Raw genomic sequence first — 22,687 nt, 5'->3', positions numbered from 1 at the left:
TTGTAACATAATTTCGTTTGAAATCTTTAAGTTTTAATTTTTTTGTTAATAATATTTTAAATTTTTTCAACTTTTTGTAATATTTCAATTTTTATTTGTTTGGTTGTTGTATGTTATTTCTTTGTAATTTCATTTGTAATAAAATTGTTATTTTCGGTTAATCTTTTTGATTTTTTTCAGGGTTATCAAATCAATTTATATCATATTAGACCATGGAAATCCGAATTGATGAAATATAATGGTTCATTACATTAGCTCTAATATACCGGATGTGTCAATTTAAAAACCTGTGAGTGAACTAAATCTATTTGGCAAATCCGCAAGATATTGTTAAATACTGTTGTATTTTCAGAGAGGTTTAATTTTAATTTTTTTATTTGGAAAGAGTGTTTATATCTTTCAGAGGTGCTGGGAGCATATTGTGGAGTTTTAGTCTAAAAAAGAAAACAAATCTCTGAGTATGAGTCTTGTAAAACAATGGTAGTTGTATTTTTTCGGTGAATCTATTAACTTCAGTTTTTCATTGGTCATATTTTTCAATGTTTGAATAAATCCATGTCAGGTTTTGGAAAGAATATTTGGTATCAGTATATAAAGAATCACTAGCAAGCAATCTATGTTTCTTTTTCAATATTATTTTTGATGAAGTGTTTCGCACTGTTTGCATGTGAGTCATTGTACTATGAAGTGTTCCACCCCAAGTTATTATGCAATACCATATTACCGACTCATCTAAAGTAGAAGGAGTAAATAAGCTTTCTCAGTCTTTTTGTGACTTGATTTGTGTGTTCGTCCCACCTGGAATGCTGGTCCAGCATAACACACAAGTATTTGATAGTTGAGGTATCTTCTATTATATTACATGTATATTGATTGTGAGTCGCATCTGAACCTTAATATTTTCACTTTTGTTTTTTGTGGCTGATCAGTGTTTTGCAGAGAAAATGTCTTAAACTTCGTCTTACTAACATTCAAGGTCAGTAGATTATAATTAAGCCATGTCTCAATCTCTTGCTTCAGCAAGTTTATATACATTTTCCCATGATTCTCCTGTGTATACAATAGCTGTGTTATCAGAGATGTTATCAGCATAACAGATGAGGTTACCACAAAAGTCGGTAATTTCTGTGATACTGTTTATGTAAATGAGAAAGAGAACTGATCCAAGAACAGTTCCCTGTGGAACACCAATAGTGGCTTCTTGTGGGATACTCAACTGTTCATCAATTTCAACTCTCTGTAGTCTATTTGCTTCAGTTTTGTCAACCGTAGCGGAATTCCGCTACCGTAGCGGAATTCCGCTACCGTAGCGGAATTTACTCGACGGTAGCGGCGTCACGAATTTGAATATAAAGTAGCTGAATTTTCTACAAATAATCAATATTGAAAAAAATTGTAAGAAGAAGAGGCAGTGGACAGCACTTGAAGCGGACAGCTGACAATTGAATGCACAGTCAATACGTTATAGTGTTAGTAACTTAGACCATCACACAATGAAAAAGAAGAAGAAGATTTTATAATACTTTTATTCATATAACTTTCAATATTTTGAAACTAAAAGTTTTGAGTATAATAAATAATATGGAACAATTCACAGCGGAAATGGAAGATAGTTCATCTGATTCAAGATTGAGCGAAAGAACTACTGCGGTTGAAATTGACGGGAATGGGATATGTTCAAAAAAATATAAAAAGTCTTGAAAACAAACTTTTTCTTAACACTGGTTGTCTGATTTCAACTTGAAAGGATGGATTAGACGTGTGGCTGATGATCGTTCGAAAGCTCAGTGTGTTGTTTAAAGAATCTGTTTTAAAATATGTTTTTCCGTTAATCAGCTATCGCCCCCATACGAACGACAACTCTCAGAAGTTGAGAAACTTTTGCGAGCTAAGGACTAACGAGGTCTTACCTTTCAACGTGTGATTTCTAATGCGGCTGCAGAATCATCCCAGCTTCAACCAGATAAATTATCTCGAGAAAAATATCAGGTCGAGGTAGGAATCGAACCCAAGACCTTCCGATTGTGAGTCGGGCGTACTACCACCACGGCCAATTTCATGGTCAATATTTGCATAATTGCAACTGTACTCTAAATATAAAATATTCCGACCTGAGTTGCGCGCATGAAAGTGAGAATGATCCTGATTCCTGACAGTTCCAGTTTTGTGTATCTAAACGGTACACAAACTGTGAGTTCTGTGGTATTTAATTTTGGACAGGATGCATAATCGAACTGATTTGCGTCAGATATACAAGCGAAACGAAATATGCTTTGACCAAATCAAGAAATATGATTAAACACTACCTCGATTTGTTCAATGCATCGACAGTTTTTTCAACAAGGTCCATAATAGCATTTTCAGTGCATAATTTATTCAAAAAGCTGTACTGATGTTTAGTTATGACGGAATGTTTATCAAACAATACTAATAACCTTTTTTCAAAGGATTGTTCGAAAATATTTGCAATGTTGTTAATGTTATGAATCTAATAATATTTTCAACATGAATTTTGTACCTTTCCGATACTGGACTGTTACTCCGACTATGTGAATGATTGTGGCCATTTTCTTTGCAACTATTACACACCGAATCTTCTGATCTTGAGCGGCCAATTAATCTGGAAACCTTCCCAATTTTAGCGGCTTCAATTAAGGTGCCCCAGCGTCGTTTGTGAGAGTGAACACGTTTGAAGTTAAGCCTGGAATATAAATGAATGAAGCAATGAAATGATTCTTGAAAACTACCAAACCGCTAACGTTTTTACATTATTTGAAATAAAGTGTACTCAAACAACAATACTTTGTTCTAACCCATCAAAAAGATGAACATCAATAATTGGTGAATACATATTAGTGCATAAAAAGGGGTGAAGCTAATCAGGTTTATTCATCAATTGCGATTATAATGTATAGGTATAATGATTATATTAAACACGAGTAGAATACTACACTTTATCCACGACTAATAACAATTTTGGTTGTAGTTTTCTTTGGAAAGTTTTGTTACATTACATGCATATGTAACTGATATCTTCGCTACAGAAAGTTTTCGCATTATTTGTCTGAAAACCTTCGGATTTTCGTTTCAGTAATGCCTGTAATTTTTTATAATCTTCTAAATGTATATCTTGATATAAGGTGATCGAACTTCCAAGTATTGAATAATAGATCCATAGTATTGAATATTTATAATTTTAATTAATCAATCGATCATGCTTTAGTGTCCAAGAAATCCTTATTGATAAAGCTAGTGAAACTTTTTGAAGTTAACAGTATTAAAGTTTTCATGTTGAAATTATGAAATACAATGAACAATCATTATAAGCTTATAAAATGTACATATTCGAATACACATAAATAAAACGATATATAAACCAATACAGATAATAAATAAAAAAATCATTACAGATATGTAAGCATCTGAAATATTAAGAGTTAAAATTCATCATTGTAATATTCCTTTGAGTCATAGTACCTAGGCTTTTTGCAGAAGTATTCCTTTAACTAATTTTCAGATTTTTAAAATTTGTTATTGCCCTATAGCACAATGTGGAAGGTGGTTGTATATTTTCTTGTTTTCATATATCAAAGAAAATTTTGCAATTGATGGTTTTGGGATTGGCAAGTGTACAGTTTGTCAAGAATATGAAAAAGGGTGAAATTTTTGCGGCCTGCGCGTAACGAAGAGCTAGAAAGCATTCGGAGGAACAAAGATGCACATATTTGCGATTAAAGTTGTCTCTGCTTAGTGTTGATGTACAGTCTGCTGAATAAACTGTGAAACCTACGTACAAAGTCCCCATTATTAGTCCATCTCATTATTGAATTCAAAATAATTTTGGTCAGGACAGGAAATGAGGGCTATAAAGATAACTTGTTTAATTATCAGATTAGCTTTCGGAGAAAAGTTTGGAATGAATTAATGAAACTTGCTTTGAATTAGAAGGTTGCCTTTATTTTACTTTTAAATATGTACATTTTTATACTTAAATTTAACGCAAAATACGGCGAAAAATTTCTAAGAACGTAAAAATCACAAATAAGACAATACAAAGCAAAAAATTATAAGAGGGAAAAAACGCAAAAATTCAAATACAGAAATATTTTATCTTAATATTCGGAAGATGAATCTTCGCTAAGGTCTGAACTGATGTAATCTGATTCAGTGTCACTATCTTCTTGCAACTTGATTATCATGTCAACTACCATGAAATCTAATGTTGGTTCCTTTTCATTGAAAGACTATTCAAAACTTTGAGCATGCTAACATCGTTTTTTCCACGCAGTTTCAGAAAACGTACTAAAAAATTCATCGCATAATCTTTCCACCGTCTTTAAGCTAAAATATACATTTCTTTGTGCAACATATTGCTTCAAAGACGCCCACTCTAACTCTACAGGATTTAAATCAGGGTGGTATGGAGGAATCCTCAAAGCGGTATGCCCGTGAGCGCTGATAATTTCATGAATTTTATACATTTTATATCGCGGTTTATGAATTTTAATTAGGCTATACAAATCAATTTCTAACATATCTTATGTAAAAGGTATACTTCATTGCCTTAGCCATTCCACCATTTTGATCTTTCTATTACATAAAGTAGGAGACTTATTTACCTGCACATTGTGATAGGGAGCATTGTCTATCACTGAGACACTATTTGGTGGTAAATTAGGAATAAGCATCTCCTGTAGCCATTTTATATAATTCGTAAAGTTCATCTCGTTATGATAATCATCAGACTTCGTATTTGATATGAATTTCAGATAGGCATTTTTCACAAAATCATTTTCACGGCCCGCATTCACTATTTTAAGTCTTTGTCCCTTTGATACTGGTTTATGTAAACCTTCACTAGTGTTGTCATACCAGGTTTTTATGTGGGTATGCGAGTAATGAATATAGGTTTCGTCCATGAAAATTATGGTTCGCTTTTCTTCTCGAAATTTTTTCATACTTTCATACAAAAAATTTGTTCTCAACTGAACGATATCTGGCTTTTCAATTAATAATTTTCGATCATTTTTTGTTTTCCTCCAATGAAATCTCATGTCATGCATAACTTTTCTCAAGCTGTCGTAGAGACCAGCATAGTTATTTTCGGATTAAAATTTATGATGTATGCGCCGAAGAGTTGGAACCTTTTTATCAACACTATAATAATTAATAATAAATCTTCGAAGCAATCCTTTATCAAAACTATCTGAGTTACTTTTAGCTGTGGCTTTTTTTATATTTGTTGTCAAAAAAGCAGCGGCTTTTCCATTCTCAATCGATTTCATTTCCTTTAATTTTTTTTGTATACTGCTTAAACTTACGCCTGTTGGCATAGCAGCTCCCTATTGAACTTTTTTAACTAACATAGTAGCTTCTTCAACAGTGATTTGAATTGAGTGCTCATCAAATTTCAATTTATCATCTATAAATACCCCTCAAAACTTTGTGTAAGTTTTGTTAACTATAGCGTGATTTTCTATAAGTAAGTCGTCAAAATTGTGTTTGAAGCAAACAATGTTTGTTTTATTTGTGTTGAAACATAAGGAGTTTGAATCGCACCACTGTTTAACCCTATAGAAATCCAGAGTTATGATGTCTCTGAGATTATCTTTGTCACACACCAGAGGATGGTGGTGTCATCCGCAAAAAGTGTGAACTCTCCTTTAATGTCGATGGTTACCAGATCATTTAGATAAAGCAGAAAATGGATAGAACCCAGAACCGAACCTTGTGGTACACCTGATGTACTATTCCACACAGCACTAGATATTCATGGAATATTCCCTGTATATCATAAAACGAACGTATATATTCCAAATATTCATAGAATATTCTTGGAATATATACATGCCTTTAGAATATTCATAGAATATGCTTGAATGAATATGGCAGGATTATTCCCGAAAGAATGTGCATAGAATGTCTATAAATGGATTATTCTCCCTTGAATATTCTAAGAATATTGTCGATCGAATATACCTGATGGTATATTCTTAGAATATATCCCCACGGTATATTTTGGAATATTCTACACAATGGAATTTTGAATTATCTTATAATAACGTATTCAAATGATTCAATATTATTAAAAACAAAAATATTTGAAGATCTTAATCGAATGCATAACCTAATGTATATAACCCTGATAGTGTTAACCTGTTTTTGAACTCAATGCGAAGATTCTGGATGAATTGCTCCAACAGCAACTGTTGTAAACGACAAAAAAATTTGAATGGGCCAATAAATAGATCAATTGCATCAATAAATTGGTTAATTCTCATCCTATTTGTCTTTTTGTACTTGAAATTATTTAATTACAAAGCGAAAAATCCTGGAAACAGAGAAATGGGGAAGTGAAGAATTGGAGTAAACGTTTCTCATTGGTCAAATGAAGTGTAGCGCGCGACAGTCGAATAAGCTTGTGAAAGCGGCTGTCCCTTAATGCATGGTACATTTGCGTTAAATTCGACATTTGATTCAACATGGCGGTTGACGTGGCAGGTTCGCGTGTGTAATGCATGGTGTGTTGGTGTTATTATCAAAGTATAATTCTGTCACGTTCAGTGTACCATTTATAATTTGGGGTTGTCCAATTTGCAGTACAGCGAATAGTTTGATTTTGGATCTTCAAACAGGAGAGTTGCATATATTCAGTCTTCAAGAAAAGTAAGTGAAATGCAATAGTATCGATAGTAAAGTCATGGTGATTAACCTACTATACCTCATTTTAGGTTCGAGGAGAGTTGGTGTGTGAGATTTGTTGGTTTGACTAAGTACATGTTTGAACTAGAGTGATTTCAGTTGTGTATCTTCAATAGAGAAAAGTAAGTGAATGACACGTTTTTTTGTATCATTTGTTTTCACAATTTTTATCACTCGTTTTCAAGATAGTATCAATTTGCCCAAAAGTAAACAGAGTGGTACCTGGTACAGGCAGGTGCGCCAAGGAACTGAAAACGTAATGAGTACTTTTCAACAAGACAATGCAAGTTGCTCTCCAAGTCATAAAATGTTGTAAATGTTCATGAGTAACCTATGCGAAAAATATCCATTTGATTTTTATTCTAGTTTTATTGTGCCACTTTCAAATAGTGATAATGAACGTTAATGTACATTTTGTTCCAGGTATTACTATTGAAACACTGGCTGATGCATTGTTGGACAAATATAAGGAAAACTATTCTGGTGAGCAAAGTTTGGATAACTTTAAGTAAGTGAAATTCATTGAAGAACCCATCATACCACTCATTTCAAATACTTCATTTGTGGGTTTATTTTTTTAAGTGAGAAACCTAACCTAACCTATTTCTTGATGTAATACACTTTTTCTTTTTCAATGAAATGATATATTTATTATTTTTTAATCAGTGCTGATGAATTCACAGAGTTGTTATTTTAGTATATTTTTTAGTATACATTTGTTTGAGAGTAGGAACATCCTAATTTGAATACATTTCTAATATTTGTAATATGACAGTATTCAGGAATATTTTATTCAGTGAATAAATATTTTGAATTAGATTTTTTATTTTTAATATTGGTTGAAACGTCAAATATTTCAGTGTATATTGTTTTTAAAATATATTTGTTTATGAATATTATGTGTTTTATTACTTGTGTGAATCTTGTATCAAAATGCAATATATACATGCCTAATAGCGGTTACTCGTCACATTCTTGGAATATTCCAAATATTCCTAGAATATTCATAAAATATATTTAAAGAATATTCTATGTTGTTTCCCTATTGTATATTCCTACAATAAACTAAGAATATCCTGAATATTTTATGAATATTCCTGGGGTTCTATTCCTGGAATATTCTTAATAGAATATACCTTAGATATTCTGAGAATATTATAAGATATTCCAAGAATATTCCCAAGGAATATTCTTAAAATATATCAAAGGTTCGCCAGGAGCACTTCCAGGGAATATTCTCCAAAAGATATATATATCCATGGCATATTCATAGCATAATACAAAATCCTTAAATGTATATTCATGAAATATACCTGGAATATCTATTGCTATGTGGGATTTTCAATATGCGATTCATTTCCTTGGTGTTTTACTAATTGCTTCCTGCCTATTAGATAACTGTAAAGCCAGTTATATGACAATCCTCTGAAGCCATAACACTGACATTTGAATAATAGTGTTTCATAGTTCACGCAGTCGAATGCTTTTGGAAGTCACAGAATACTGCCCTAATAGATTCATCATTATTTAAACCAATATATACATTTTTCAGAAAAGAGAACATTGCATCGCCTGTGTTTTTATGGCTTTGGAATCCATATTGAGATTTGCATATTAGTATGCTATGATTACTTATGAAGTTCAGCATTCTCTTTTTGACCAGTTTTTCAATTATTTTTGAGATTGTGGGAAGCAATGATATAGGCTGGAAGATGGATCATTCATGTCACCCACCTTCATGAAGTGGAATGACTATTGCTAGTTTCAGACATGTAGAAAATCTGGCAGAATAAAATGATTTATTAATGGCCTCAACAAGAATATTTAAAGCGCATTCTGGGAGATTTTCCAAAATTTCAACTGATATTTCATCATAAACAGATGATGTATTGTTTATTATTTCCTTTATAGTTTGCTTCAGTTCGTATATGTCTGTAGCAAATAGATAAAAGTTATCTGAAATATTTATTTTTTTCATAATCTCAGTTGGATGGATTGTCGGCTGTAATTCTGATGTTATTTTTTATGCCATCGTACAGTAGAAGTTGTTCAACACGTTAGGATCTATATCCGCATTAGTAGGCAATATATTACCTTTTCCACGTAATTTATTTATTATAGCCCAGTCATCTTTGCTTTATTTCCAGCCTTGTATAGTTAGTATAGTCTTGTATAGTATTTGTATAGTCTTGTATAGTCTTAAAAATATCGTTGTTTGGCGAATAATTCAGTAAAGTATACTAACAAAGTCGATTCAGGAAATGAAGTGGTTTCATTCATTTTTGCCAGTTCAAAAAAGATTCATAAGCCATATTATATACTTTCTTTGACTTTTCCGGCAATGAATTCAGTGGGGCAACTTCAACAGCTTTTTTATTTTTTTGTGATGCTGAAGAAAAGTCATTTTCATTTTCTATATCTATTTTGATTTCGTTTTTCAACACAAAATATGAAAACACTGAGAAATCCAAGCACATAAGTCAAATTTGTTTTCTTTCAAGAGCTATTTCGCTGTAAAAAATGTTCCGAAAAACATGGTATCTGAAGAATAAGATATGACAGGCATATTCAAAGTCGCTGATAGCTCAGTGTAGATGTTCCTTCTATTAATATACGAATATCGGATTAGACCAGCATTGCTATACGCCTGTCCAGTATTTTACAGGCTGAAGAGAACGCCTCTTCAAAGACTGAAAAGAATGCAAAATGAAGTTCTCAGTATTATCAGCGATAGCGATTAATACACTCGAATAAATGATCTCCTGGAACGAACCGTAATTGAGAGAGTGACGGACCACATCTGAACACTCTCTTACAAATTCTATAGATTTTTCTTACCAAGAAGCCCTCTCTCGACATATATCACCAATATCAGGGCACAGCATAATCAGTGACAATACTAAAGAACAGGCAAAACAGTAAATCAGACCATCGATTAATCTAAGTTAATCACGAGACTATTCCTCACATATGAGCCTACAGGCAGGAAGCGTGTAATTTTTTTCATATATGTAGGTACATAACTGAATTGAAATCATTTGGTGATTTACCCGATAAAACTTTAAAAATCGATTGTTTGTAGTACAATATAATATTATAGCTAAATTAAAGAAGCATCAGCATCTGACAGCAGTGATTATTGACTCACTAATCACTGCCGTGATCAATGGGTATTATTGAGGTCGATGAAACAGTCGTAAAATGGGTACAATATAGAATAGTGGTGGATAAAAGCCGTTAATTGGTAAGTATCGCACTCATTTGAAGCAAATCATAGGTTTCACAATATTTTGGTATAAAAGTATTCTATAGTTCTACCTACTTTTTATTTATTAACTTCAGGAGAATTTGAATATTCTTGGAGTATGTTGATTTTAATGAATGTTACGTTTCAATCTCACGATGAAAGTACAGGTATATCAAAAAAGTATCAGGAATCGGTCAATGAAACGCAAAATATGTAATATTACTTGGAATTTTTTGCATTGCTTACAAAAAAGGCCCTTTTCAAAATACACCAACGAACAACGCAATCATTAATATGTGTTTTGAACGCATTTTTTCAATAAACTTCAGTACTCGCTGCGAATTCTCCTTTATGTCCTATAGAGTGGAGACGGGCGCCTCGAAGTGGTAATTTGAAGCCATATTAGGTGAATACGGTGACTGTTACAGGTGACTGTTCTGGGGCAAATATTCTTTTACAATAATAACCTTGAGTGATGGAGCGTTTTCGTGGTGCAAAATTCATGAGCTTTCTGACAAGTTTGCTATCTCAAACTTCGCATAACGCTCATATAATATTCTTTATTTACTGTCTCACCTTCTGGCAAGAATTTCGTAATGTGAAAGACTGTTATTCTTTCAGATCATAGGTCTTCAATAGTATTGATCAATCCAATTGAAATAAATGAAACTATCAAATTATCACATATACACAGCAGGCTGTTTAATGAAACAACAAACTGAAATTTACAGAAATGTTGAAAGTTCAAACTTGAAATGAGATGAATGGAACAAATCAGATGAGATGTTCAACATATTTTTTCATATATATAATCATATATTTTATCAGTGTTTTCCGCTGACAAGCAAAATTGTAAAAAATAAAGATAGTAAAACAGGCTGGGTGACAGAGAAGTTGAAAGAATCAAGTAGAAAGTTGAAATATCTCTATATTTTGCAAAAAAAACATAAGGTCCTTCGTGAACATTACAATCTCATGAATAAAACACATTCAGTGTTAGTTGAAGGATGCAGAAACCAACACTATAGCAAATTATTTCAATAGTCGGACAACAAAAGTAAAACATTGTTGAAAATCATACACTTAAAAATAAAGAAACGTCAAAATATAACATGCAAATTATACATAATTTCGAAGAAATCCCTGATCCTCTAAAATTAGCAAGCTTATTCAACGATTTCTTCATGAAGGCTCAAAAAAAGTAGCAAAGTCAATACCTGAAATTCTTAGTTTTAATTTCACGAGAAAATCCAATCCTAACTCGATCGTTTTGATGCCTTTCAGTGATACAGAAATGTCAATCATAATACAAAAATAAAAATGTTTACAGGTCCTGATGAAATTCTCACAGCTATTGTGAGAAAATTTGGCAATGACTTGGTTAGACCACTTGCACATATAGTGAAGCGCTCTCTAGAAACAGGGGTACTTCCCAGTCAAATGAAGTCGGCAAAGATAACTCCAATATATAAAAAGAAAGATGAATCGCGCATTGAAAATCATAGACCAGTATCGGGAATCTCTTCTTTTGCGAAAGTATTTGAGTACTGCATTTTACACACACTCACATCATTCATAGAGAAATATAATCTGATACTAAATGAACAACACGGTTTCAGAAAAGGAGAATCTACTACAACAGCTTGATTTTTACCATACTATCCTTGAAAGAATTGACAATGACCGATCACCCATAGGGCTCTTTTGCGATTCAAGTAGAACTTTTGATTGTGTTCCCCATGAAGCACGGCTCAAGAAGCTCTAGCTGGGTGGAATGAGGGGCACAGCTTCAAAACTGATTTCATCCTACTTGTTGGACAGAAGTCAATTTGTACAAATATCTCAAAAGGAGCCAAATGGATCAGTGAGTAGGCTTCGTTCAGAAACCGTGACGCTGGAAGTAGGCATTCCTCAAGGTAGTGTACTAGCTTCAGTACTGTTCACACTGTTCATTGATGACTTAGTGGAATATCTACCGGAATACAATATAACGTTGTATGCAGATGATTCAGCTTTTATAGTAGACCGCGAAGGCCTTCTGACTAACGAGGACAACTGCAATCTGTTACTAGGGAAACTTGGGGAATGGTTCTCTACCAATCAACTGTATCTCAATACCGAAAAAACAGAATACGTAATCTTTCATACTAGACAAAGGGCTATGAAATATCAAATATCTTTGGAACTTGACAATGTACACATAAACCGAAACATTTCTGTGGAAAAAACCACTCAGCTGACATGACCATATATATAATATCACATGTTTTCAGCGACCTCCACACGATTGAGTTTTCTCAGAAAATTCTCGTTTTTCGGTACGAGTTGAGCGGCAACGCGTTCCATGTCTAAAAAAGATTTTAAAATTTTAGTAACTGTTTCATTTCATTTCAATTTCAGCGGTTTTCTCTCACAGACTTGAACGTCAATTTTCAGACATTTCCTGTACTTTACAGATGTTAAGTTCAATTGAGGATATTGGTGGCCGACCAGTAGGAGGCGACCTACTACCGCATCTTGACCGCTTTTCGATGCATTGTATCACTCATACACGCATTTTTTTATTATTTCGATACACCGTCAGTCCCATACAACATGTTTAGTGCTTTGGTACATGAAATTCCCTTTAAAGTGCAAAATTTAAGACAAATTCTGTGTTAGATATTTTTATCCATTGTAAAAATTACAAAATACGTTCAATAACCCAATAACAATACATTACCCAATAACATATTGGGTAATGTAGATAAACTAAATGGCGAAAGATGCTCAAAATCAGCTTGAGAATAAAGAACAGTTGTGCGAACGTTAGCTACAAAAATTTATTGACAATTCATTCACGTGGGCTTTTTGAATGTTCGATTTCAGGAATTCCTGTTATTGATATATCAGTAACAGTTTCTTACCTTTTATGATGGTTATGGTGATGGTGTAGTCCTTCATTGATACTCCCCTGAGACGAAGACACTGTGCTACTCTGTTGGTGCAGCTTCCTTGGCGTGGAGTTGGCGAATATTCCAGACAACGTAGATCCGAAAAAGTCGTGGTGATGATGGTGATCATCGTGATGTTGCTGAAGGGATGCAATGAATTCGGCAACGGGAGGTAGTGAAGCAGACGAAGTAGACGGCTGGGGCGCTATGTTGAAACCCTTCATGAGGCGTCGCTCTTTCTGTCGGTTTTTCTTCCCACCAGTACCTGGAGGTGTTCAGACGAATTATAATCACCAGAGAGATTTGTCATTAATTTTTCAATGGATATTGGAGTAGGGTGTTGATGACGGTTCTGAACCTCCCTCAACCACTCGACCTTGGCCTTAAATGACGACCTTGCGCGATATGCATGTCACATGATATCGAATGATATTACACAATCTTAAGCTTTCGTCATGTAATATGACCTTGAGCGTAGAGTTTGACCTTGACGATTGACTCTGCCCTTGATCCATCACCCTGAACTTGGGCCACATCATATGACCATGAGTGAATACTCATAGTTTCACATTGTTTGGACCTTTCTCATTATTTCAAATCTTCAGGTTTTTCTTGAGAGTTGAAATTATCAAAACTCGTTGGTGTTCGTCAATTTTTGGGGAGAAAGTACATTACAAAATATCATTTTTTTTTAATTATAATCTCGACGAGCCTTCATCATTCATCATGTACTTGGATTAAACGAATCTTTATGGTCATATCAGTCATGTTATTTCCAGATCCAATCAATCAGCATGGTTGAAAAAATATATCGATTTGAATAATAACCTGAGTAATTGTTTTTTCTATATATGGTAAAACACTGGAAAATGTTTAAAATAGAATTGTTACACATTGGAAATGTATACGAAGGGGTATGGGTGCCAATGATCTAATAGCTCGTGGAAGACTTTGTCATCATGGATAAGGGTGAAGTTGAGGTTTGTTATAACAAACCATTGTATTCAAAGTTGAGTATATTGGATGTCGATAACACTTTTTCACGACTTTTTCTATGATGTCATGCATCATTGAAAATGTTGATGAATTTGATACTTTCAACTATGCGTCGGGTAATGAATTTTATGTACCAGTTAACAAATTGGTGGGTGAAAACATGGAGGATGAACTTCTGAAGAATCACACAATCAGTTTCAATACCAGTGCCAAAACATATCACGTTCAAAGTTTGTCAGATGAAATGAAGAAAGCTGATGGTATCAAAACAATCTGTTTTTATAAATCAAATTTCAATTAATAATCAGATTAAGATTATTTTAACAGGTGGTACGATAATACAAAAATAGAATTTATTCAAGAGTGATTCACAAGATATTCATACTCTGATTTTCCATAAAGTCACTCTGCCGCTCTCCTGTCACATAAGGTTGATAAGCGATTCATAATTTCTAATACCACCTAGACATAACCATGGGACCACAAAGGTATTGAATTCCATCAAACGAGTTCCCAACAAAAATCTCCTGATGGAAGTATCAAAGAATGGGAACAATATCGCTGATGGAAATTGAACTGCTATGAACTGTCGCGCAGAGTAGACGTTGAATGAATCGCTCCCGCAAAGTGCCAGAATCCAAACTGTTCTCGTGCTAATTTCTCCGTGAAAATTTGAAAATTTGTTTATTACTAGTTTACCGTTGTGTATGTGCATTACCAGCTGTATAGTGATACGCATAACGAAGTAATTAATTACTTTTATCGGCCATGAATACAATACAAGAAGTAGATAAAATAAAAAGCATTGCAAAAGAAGTGGCAAAGGAATGTTTAAACGACAAAGTTTTTATGGACAGCCTTTCTGATAAAATATTTAACCTAGTGTCGAAAAAATGGTCCTCGTATATTGAAGGATTAACCAGAAAAATTTGTGAGGTTGAGAAAGCAAGAGTTGAAGTTCAAACACAACACAATAAAAAAATAATGAAACTCGATAACGATGTGGAAAAAATTATGATCAGATTGAATTGCGTTGAAAATAACAATTTAGAACTCAAAGAAAAACTTGATCTATACCAGAGGAGTGCCATACACTATGACTTGGCATTTTGAATTTTTGAGTTGGTACAATATTCTAAAATGTATGAGTTGAGATTATTCGGCATCGAGGACGTCAAAAACGAAAATTTAAGTGAGAAATTAACAAAGTTTTTCAAAGATAAGTTACATGCAGATATAACTGGATTCGAAAATTGCTACAGAGTGGGAGTTTATAAGGATAGAGCTGCAAAACCTCGACCGATTAGGGTAAAATTCAGCTGTTTGGCAGACCGAAATATTATTTTTTTCAATAAAAGCAAAATAAAGGGTAGATGACTGTCAATAGCTGAAGAACTTACCAAGGAACGCCTGGAATTGATGATTAAGGCCAGAGTACAATATGGCAGAGAGGCAGTCTGGTCGAAAAATGGGACCATATATGTCAAACACAATGACAAAAAAATTGCATTGAAAACAATGGAAGATTTGGAGAAGATTCAAAAGACCGGAGACGAACCTTCAATCTGACTGAGACATTTTATCAAAAAAAATTAATTTAATTTCAATTGTCATACTTATCACTCATTTTTCTTTTGTAATTTTTTGATCGATTTATTTCCTCTTTCTTTATATATATCAGTGTCAGTTCAATGCATAAGGTTAATTGATAACTAATATTTACTATGTTCTAGGTGCTAACTATAAAATACCACTACTGCTCTTACGAGTTCACGGAGTATTCTTGGTGATATGAAATGTTCCTTATATGTTGAAAAGAAGCAAAAGTTGTGCAACGAAAAATTAATAAATGAAGTAGATCCTACTTGTATATTCCTTTGGAGGTTGTCCTTTCTTTTGCAATCCCCAACAATGGCTTTCTATACAAGGTCCGTCCAGTTTATCAGGATTGGGAGAAGTCTATACTTTAACTAGCAGAGGAAATCCAGCAAACTCTATCTACTGAGCAGGGATGAAGCTGTCTCCAAGCGGTTAGGTGTATGCTAGCTAAATTGGTGTATAGCTATAGGACATAATGATGTGGGAGCTGGTAATATCTTTCGTACAGAGAAAACGTAAAACTAGGTACTAAACAAAAAGAGACCTGAAAAGACAGAAAAGTTACTAACCTGTGGATTCATTAATACATACGAAATGCACTTATTAGAGGATAATCCCCAGAATGTGTCCCAGCAGAATACCTACCTTCGATGGAGGGTGGTCTCGTCAGGAGTTTCGTCAGGAAACGTTTAAGGTTAGTTGAAAACCAAAATCCACATTGGATGGTTGAAATATCAATCCTATGATAATTTTCTTGATGGTTTTACAACTACTTTTTATTTTTCAGACTCAGAAAATCCTCTATAACTTGAGAAAATTAGAACCACATGTTCCACTTTGATAAGCCCACAATAAAAAAGGAAAAGGAAACATATAGATTCTGGAGGTCAAACTAGGAAAATTAGTGACATTTCATCAAAGTTGAGAATATTGAAGATGAATGACATCCTTTCTGTCAAATTTTGAATATTTAGCAGGGTTGGATCTTTTAGATAACCTCTCTCCAAACAATAACAAATTAACCTATATGGAAATGGAAAATTAAGGAATGGTGATAAAACAGATAATGTTCTTATTCTTGTCGGAAATTCACAATGAACTAAACTGGTATCTTGAATGAGAAAGCATTCAAAGTAGGTAAAGTACTTCTTGTGCTGATTGAACATTTGAAAAAATAACTTTATTTCAGATATTTTTCTGCTGTGCAAGATCACCGAGTAACTTCAAGTTATTCATCCTGAATGATTTAATACATTATATAATGTTTTGGCTTACGAGAGCGCTATTAAAATTATGAATCAACTAGGACGTATCAGTATAATTGAACCCGTAACACACCCCTCTTTCCCAATAGAAGTTTTTTTTTCTCAAAAAAAAATTCTTTGAACCAAAAAAAAAAATCTTCGTAATAACTACCTATACTAATTTCGAAAGAAATAATAATAAAAAAAAACTACTCATTTTCAGTTACAATCTGGGGGATGAGCTTTTAAATCTTTTGCGTGCCAAATACCGCAATCCCGGCCAAACTCATCCTGAAGCTCATATGTCCATGGAGACATAATTCGAGTCACAACCATCGGACCTACAAACCTGGGAGCGAGCTTGGCTGTGAAATATCTAGTCGCGTCAGACATGACATGGTTTCTTTTCCAAACCTTCTGTGATATAGTAAAGCGCTCATCCTGTCGTCTTAGATTGTATCCCTTTCTACTGATCTCGTATGCTTTCTTCAGTCTTCGAGATACATCTTGAAAAACCTCTCTAAGATTCTCGTTACGAGTTGAAATATCTAATTCTTGGTTAAATTCTTTAATATCTCCAGTATCAGGATTATCTTTCCCAGAAACGCTAACCTCACGTCCAAACACAATGAAATTAGGGGTCATTCCCGTGACTTCGTGCCGTGCCGACCTGATTGCGTAAGCAATTTTCGCTAAGTATTCATCCCAAACTTTATGATCTTTTCCGACATACGCCGTGAGCATAGTTTTGACCACTCGGTGTATTCTTTCAATGGGGTTGGCTTGGGGGTGATAATTGGCTGTGAAGGAGTGGGTAATCTGATATTCCTTGACTACATTTCGAAATAGTTTACTTTTAAATTGAGGTCCGTTATCTGTTATCAATTTATTAGGAGCACCATATACTAAGATAATTTGTTCCTCTAGAATTCTGGTAACGTTTGTAGCAGTAATCGTTCCCAGTGAAAACAGTAGGCAAAACTTACTGAAACAGTCACATACCGATACAATCTAACTATTTTCGGTGGAGCTTCTAGGTAAGGGTCCCACTATATCCATACATACCAACTGGAATGGATAAGATACGGTAGTTGTCTTACTCAGCATTAGACCGGCTGGTTTCTTCTGAACAGGCTTGGTTCTCAAACAGGTTTCGCAATTCTGGATGTATTTCGCTACGTCGGTCCTCATTATAGGCCAGTAATATGATCGAGATAAACGTCCTAAGGTTTTGAAACACCCGAGATGTCCACAAGTTGGAGGATCATGGTGAGCCCTAATGAGGTCCTTCCTTTCTTCCTTGGGTACAACTAGAATCCATTCTTTGGTTAAAGGGTCATCCAGGTTGGGGTATTTCACTCGAATTCTTTTATAGAGTTTATTAGTTTCTACTCTCCATAGACGATATCGTGATGGAGATTCCTGGACTTGATTAACCATACGACAATACCACTTGTCTGAACTGGAATGATCTATACGGGTCTGTTCTGCATCGTTCACGTCAAGAATTGCATCTAGTATTGGTACGTGTTCTTTGCCCTTCCTATGTATTATATCAAAATTATATTGTTGCAAACGTAGTGCCCATCGCGCAATTCTCCCTACTGGATCCTTGATCTGAAACAACCATCGTAGACTATAGTGGTCAGTTACAACTGAAAACTTCTATCCTTCGATATAAGGACGAAGTTTTTCCACCGCGAAAAGCACCGCAAGACACTCCTTTTCAGTAGTTGTATACCGACGTTCACTCTTCGTCAATGAACGACTCAGGTAAGCCACGATCTTTTCGCCATCTTCGTGCTGTTGTGATAGGACCGCTCCCAAACCATAATCTGACGCGTCCGTTTGTATGGTGAATGGTAGGTCAAAATTGGGACAGGAAAGGACCGGTGCTGAGATCAAACGATCTTTAATTGTATCTAATGCTCTCTCGCATTCCTCTGACCAGACAAATTTGGCATTCTTCTTCAAAAAAGCTGTTAGTGGAGCTATTAGAGTTGAAAAGTTGGGTATGAAACGACGGTACCACGAGGTCAAACCCACTATCCTCCTTACTTCAGAGACACTCCGAGGAGTAGGAATGCGGATAATGGCCTCGACTCTTCCAGGGTCAACCAATAAACCGGTCGAATTCACAACATATCCCAAATATTTCAACTCTGGTATACAAAAACAACATTTCTCTTTATTGAGGGTCAATCCAGCGGCCATGATTCGAGACAAGACCTCTTTCAAAACAGAGATGTGTTGATCGAAGTACAGATGACCACGTCATCTAGATAAACGAACACATACTGCTCAAGGTCCACTCCCACTACTAGTAGGTGAAGTACTTCTTGTGCTGATTGAACATTTAAAAATATGACTTCATTTCAGATATTTTTCTGCTGTGGAAGATCACCGAGTGACTTCAAGTTATTCATCCTGAATGATTTAATTACGAGAGCACTATTGAAGTTATGAGTCAACTAGGAGGTATCAGTATAATTGAACCCGTAACAATAAGAATGTTAACTAGAAAGAACTTTACATTGAAATTCAAACTCGAGTGAAAAATGAATGACACAGTAAGTTTGCGTTGTATTCACAGAGATATTGTATAATTTTCAAGGTATTCATCACAAAAACTTAAATTGATGACCCGGACAACACAATAGATTCATCCTGAATCAATATAACCAGATACATAACTTTCAGAAACTTTTCGTTGGTTCTGAAATTCCGCAAGAGACAAATCTGTATCATAAATATGTAAATTTTCATGAATATCAGATGAGAACTATTTTACACAACAAAGGCTAGATAGAGCAACGTTTTGTGTAGTAAATTTTTGTTTAAAATTTCATCAAAGGATACAGAGTGTGTCAAATTGGACACTTTTGAAGGGAATCTTCAGTTTTCAAACTAGATGGATGAAAACTGATGGCTATGTCTGGAAGTCAAATATGACAAACTTAATGGTGAAAACTGCATATCGATATCTGTCATCGTTTCTGAGTTACAGTATGTTTTTCGAAAATATGCATTTTCGAAAAGATTCTGTAACTTTTTTCCTGACGAAAATTTCTTGTTTCCATGAAAACATTTCTGAAGCATTTTTTGCGTAGAATTCAGTATTGTTAAAACTTATTTTTTCAAATGAGATATCAATAGTTATTGATGGAAAAATATTTTTATAATGAGACTTTTATATTCTGATAGAACTTGAAATTACCCTTTCAAAAACATACCAGTCTTGATGTTTTGCTTTGATTTTTTTGGTTTTCACATGTAGACTTTGAAACGCACACTTTGATCAAGTAGGGTTTGGGCGACGTGGCTATATAACAAAAAGAAATTGTTCAGTAGTAGCTATCAAATGTTGAGAAGGCTCTTCACAGTTGTAATTAAAACACATAGTTTCAATAAAACTGATAACAATTTATACTATATTTACTGCTAATAAATGAAACTTCAACAATAATGATAATAATGATAAAGAACAAACAATGAGATATTTTTTTTCAGAAAAGGTGTTTAAAATGTCTACCAGCATCTCCTACATACAGGTGACACCTTTTCTGAACGTTTTTTGTCGAATTGATTAGTTCAATAGGAGTGAGAGTAGAGAAACTTTGCATCACTGCCGCTTTCAATTCGTATCTAGAATTGGTTGGAAATTTGAAAATGAGAATTTTCAACCTTCCCCAGAGGTAAAAGTCCTTAGGCGTTAGGTCCAGTTACCTGTCCGGTCAACGGTTGGGTCTTTGGTTGGCTATCCAATTATTACCATAATTTGCATAAAAAAGTTGGTGACAATTGCAGTATCGTGTGGCGAAACCTCGTTTTGTTGAAAATATTTTCTGAGCTCCATTAGTGGTCATTCATCAACAATGGGTTCAATATTTTGCCTTAAAATTTCTCAATACTTCTGAGATGTGAGAGCTAGTGCTATTATAAATCAACGAGCCGATAATTCTACCTCTGAAAACACCTGCCCACACACTAAATCCAAATCTGTCCTGACTTCTCAGCTCCACAATAGATTGAGGATTTTTTGTGCCCAAATATGAGCATTGTAGCTGTTGAGAATGCCGACATGGCTCACGCAAGCTTCGTCTGTACAAATACAATTCAACGAAAAATCAGGCACTTGGTAACAACTTTCCAGGAACCACTGGCAAAAAGCCATGAGTCGTTTAAAATCTCCTGGTCTGAGTAGATGAACTGTTCTGTTCCTGAATGGCTTGAATTTGTGTTTTTTTAAATTCTCCCAACGTTAGTTTTTGGTATGCATTTCGCGTTGATATTTTGAGATTATTTTCAACAGCGCCTAAAAAGACTATTTCTTTCAACTTCTCATCCCTATATGATTCATATCATTTTGGCCTCTTCTTTTCAAATTGACCAACATCAATTAGTTTTGTCGCAATCTCGCGAAAATGTCTCTAAAAGGTTGTCTTTTTTCTGGATACCTCTCGTGATAAAAATCGCTTGGTGCTTCTGCATATTCCTCAGTTTCTATGAAACACTATTATATCACATTTTTCATAATTCTCAAATTTCATTGCGAATGAATTTGAAAATTGAACGGAAACCACTAATTGAAGAGCATCTTTACTACTTAAATCAAAACGTTACAGCTACCATTGAAGATTTGCATTCTGTTTTATCGCCGCACCGTCCAAAGCATACTTGATCAAAGTGTACGTTTCAAAGTCAACATGAAAAATTATAAAAGCTCTTCATTTCAAAGATGACTCTAGAAAATCATCGAGTGTGCTACATTTTTGGAAAGGTAATTTTACGCTCTATTGAAATATGCTGGAATTACAGGGTGTCTCATTGAACAAATAGTTTTCCATCAATAACAATTGATATCTCATTTGAAAAAAATAGTTTCTTTACACCACTGAATTATACGCAAAAAGTGCTTCGGTAATGTTTTCATATAAACGAAGAAATTTCGACAGAAAAAAAGTCATAGCAACTTTTCGAAAATGCATATTTTCTAAGAAAACATGCAGTAACTCAGAAACGATAATGAATATCGATATGCGGTTTACACTAATAGGTTTGTCATAAAATTTTGCAATACCATGGGAGCAAGCAGTATTTATAAATCACCTGTTTTTCTGAAATTTGTTATTGTTTTCTTCAAAACTGTCTTGGAAGATTCCCACATTTTTTGTATCAAGATGAAGAAGAAGAAAACTTTCTTTTCTTAAAATTCAGTCATCTAATTAAGTTTAGGCGTAAAATGAAAATGATTTAGATATTTATGAATCATATTTCTTCCTAGAAGTAATATTATTCTGTAATTGTTTTTCTCAAAATCTTTATGTCTTACAAGAATTATTCATTCATCTAATCAAGTTTTGTAATTACCTACTGTCATTGTAGAACAGTTCAATGTACCAGTCCAAACGCGTCTTAAATAACATTTATTATGAAAATTGTATAGTTATTGTAATGGATAGTTTGAAATGTCAATTCGTTATATCTTTAATAATCAATAACACATGATTGTCTCACCCATCACATTATGCGCAGTCGATGTGTTCATTCCTGAATTCTTCAGTATTTCTATCAGCTCAAAGCGGAACGCAGATATATCTTGTTTGATCTCGTTGACATCGTCCTCAGTGACGCCTTGATTTTCTGCTTTCCTTTGTTCCACCGTCACGTACCGCCGAACCAAATTTCTCATAATGCCCTGTCAACATGAATAAAATCATTGCGAGAGTTTAGGCATGTTCGACTTTTGTGACCCATACACATTTGAAAATGATTCGTTGAAAGTAACAATGGAACTGTGTTTACAGGAACACATAAAATAACTTTAAATAACAGTTGTGGCTCTAACATTTTTTTGGGTCGTATTTCGATGGATCAAACATAACAACACATCTATCTTCATCGAATCTGCTACTAACTTCCATCGTTGCAAATGTAGCAGAAATTAGAATAGATCTGAACCGTCA

At 34.1% G+C, this 22,687-nt stretch overlaps 1 protein-coding gene and 1 long non-coding RNA gene across 4 annotated transcripts in view; one reads left to right on the top strand and one right to left on the bottom strand.

The window, feature by feature from the left end:
* Trpgamma (Transient receptor potential cation channel gamma) overlaps positions 1-22,687 on the bottom strand; it is a 369,660-nt gene that overhangs the window by 16,201 nt on the left and 330,772 nt on the right. For all 3 annotated transcript variants that reach the window (XM_074169989.1, XM_074169988.1, XM_074169990.1), the window contains 3 exons: positions 22,239-22,419; positions 12,856-13,147; positions 2,519-2,701 (listed from right to left, as the gene is read on the bottom strand). In XM_074169989.1, the coding sequence (XP_074026090.1) occupies positions 2,519-2,701; positions 12,856-13,147; positions 22,239-22,419 (656 nt within the window). The remainder of the gene's footprint in view (positions 1-2,518; positions 2,702-12,855; positions 13,148-22,238; positions 22,420-22,687) is intronic.
* LOC141480146 (uncharacterized) lies at positions 6,429-7,656 on the top strand. Its single transcript, XR_012464190.1, has 3 exons — positions 6,429-6,666; positions 6,732-6,824; positions 7,126-7,656. It is a non-coding gene; the product is annotated as an uncharacterized lncRNA (long non-coding RNA).

The sequence above is a fragment of the Leptinotarsa decemlineata genome, unplaced genomic scaffold (assembly GCF_025532065.1).
Source record: "Leptinotarsa decemlineata unplaced genomic scaffold, Ldec_3_MD MMD2_P_RNA_scaffold_6, whole genome shotgun sequence".
NCBI classification, from domain to species: domain Eukaryota; kingdom Metazoa; phylum Arthropoda; class Insecta; order Coleoptera; family Chrysomelidae; genus Leptinotarsa; species Leptinotarsa decemlineata.
This window is presented reverse-complemented; position numbering and strand designations above follow the sequence as displayed.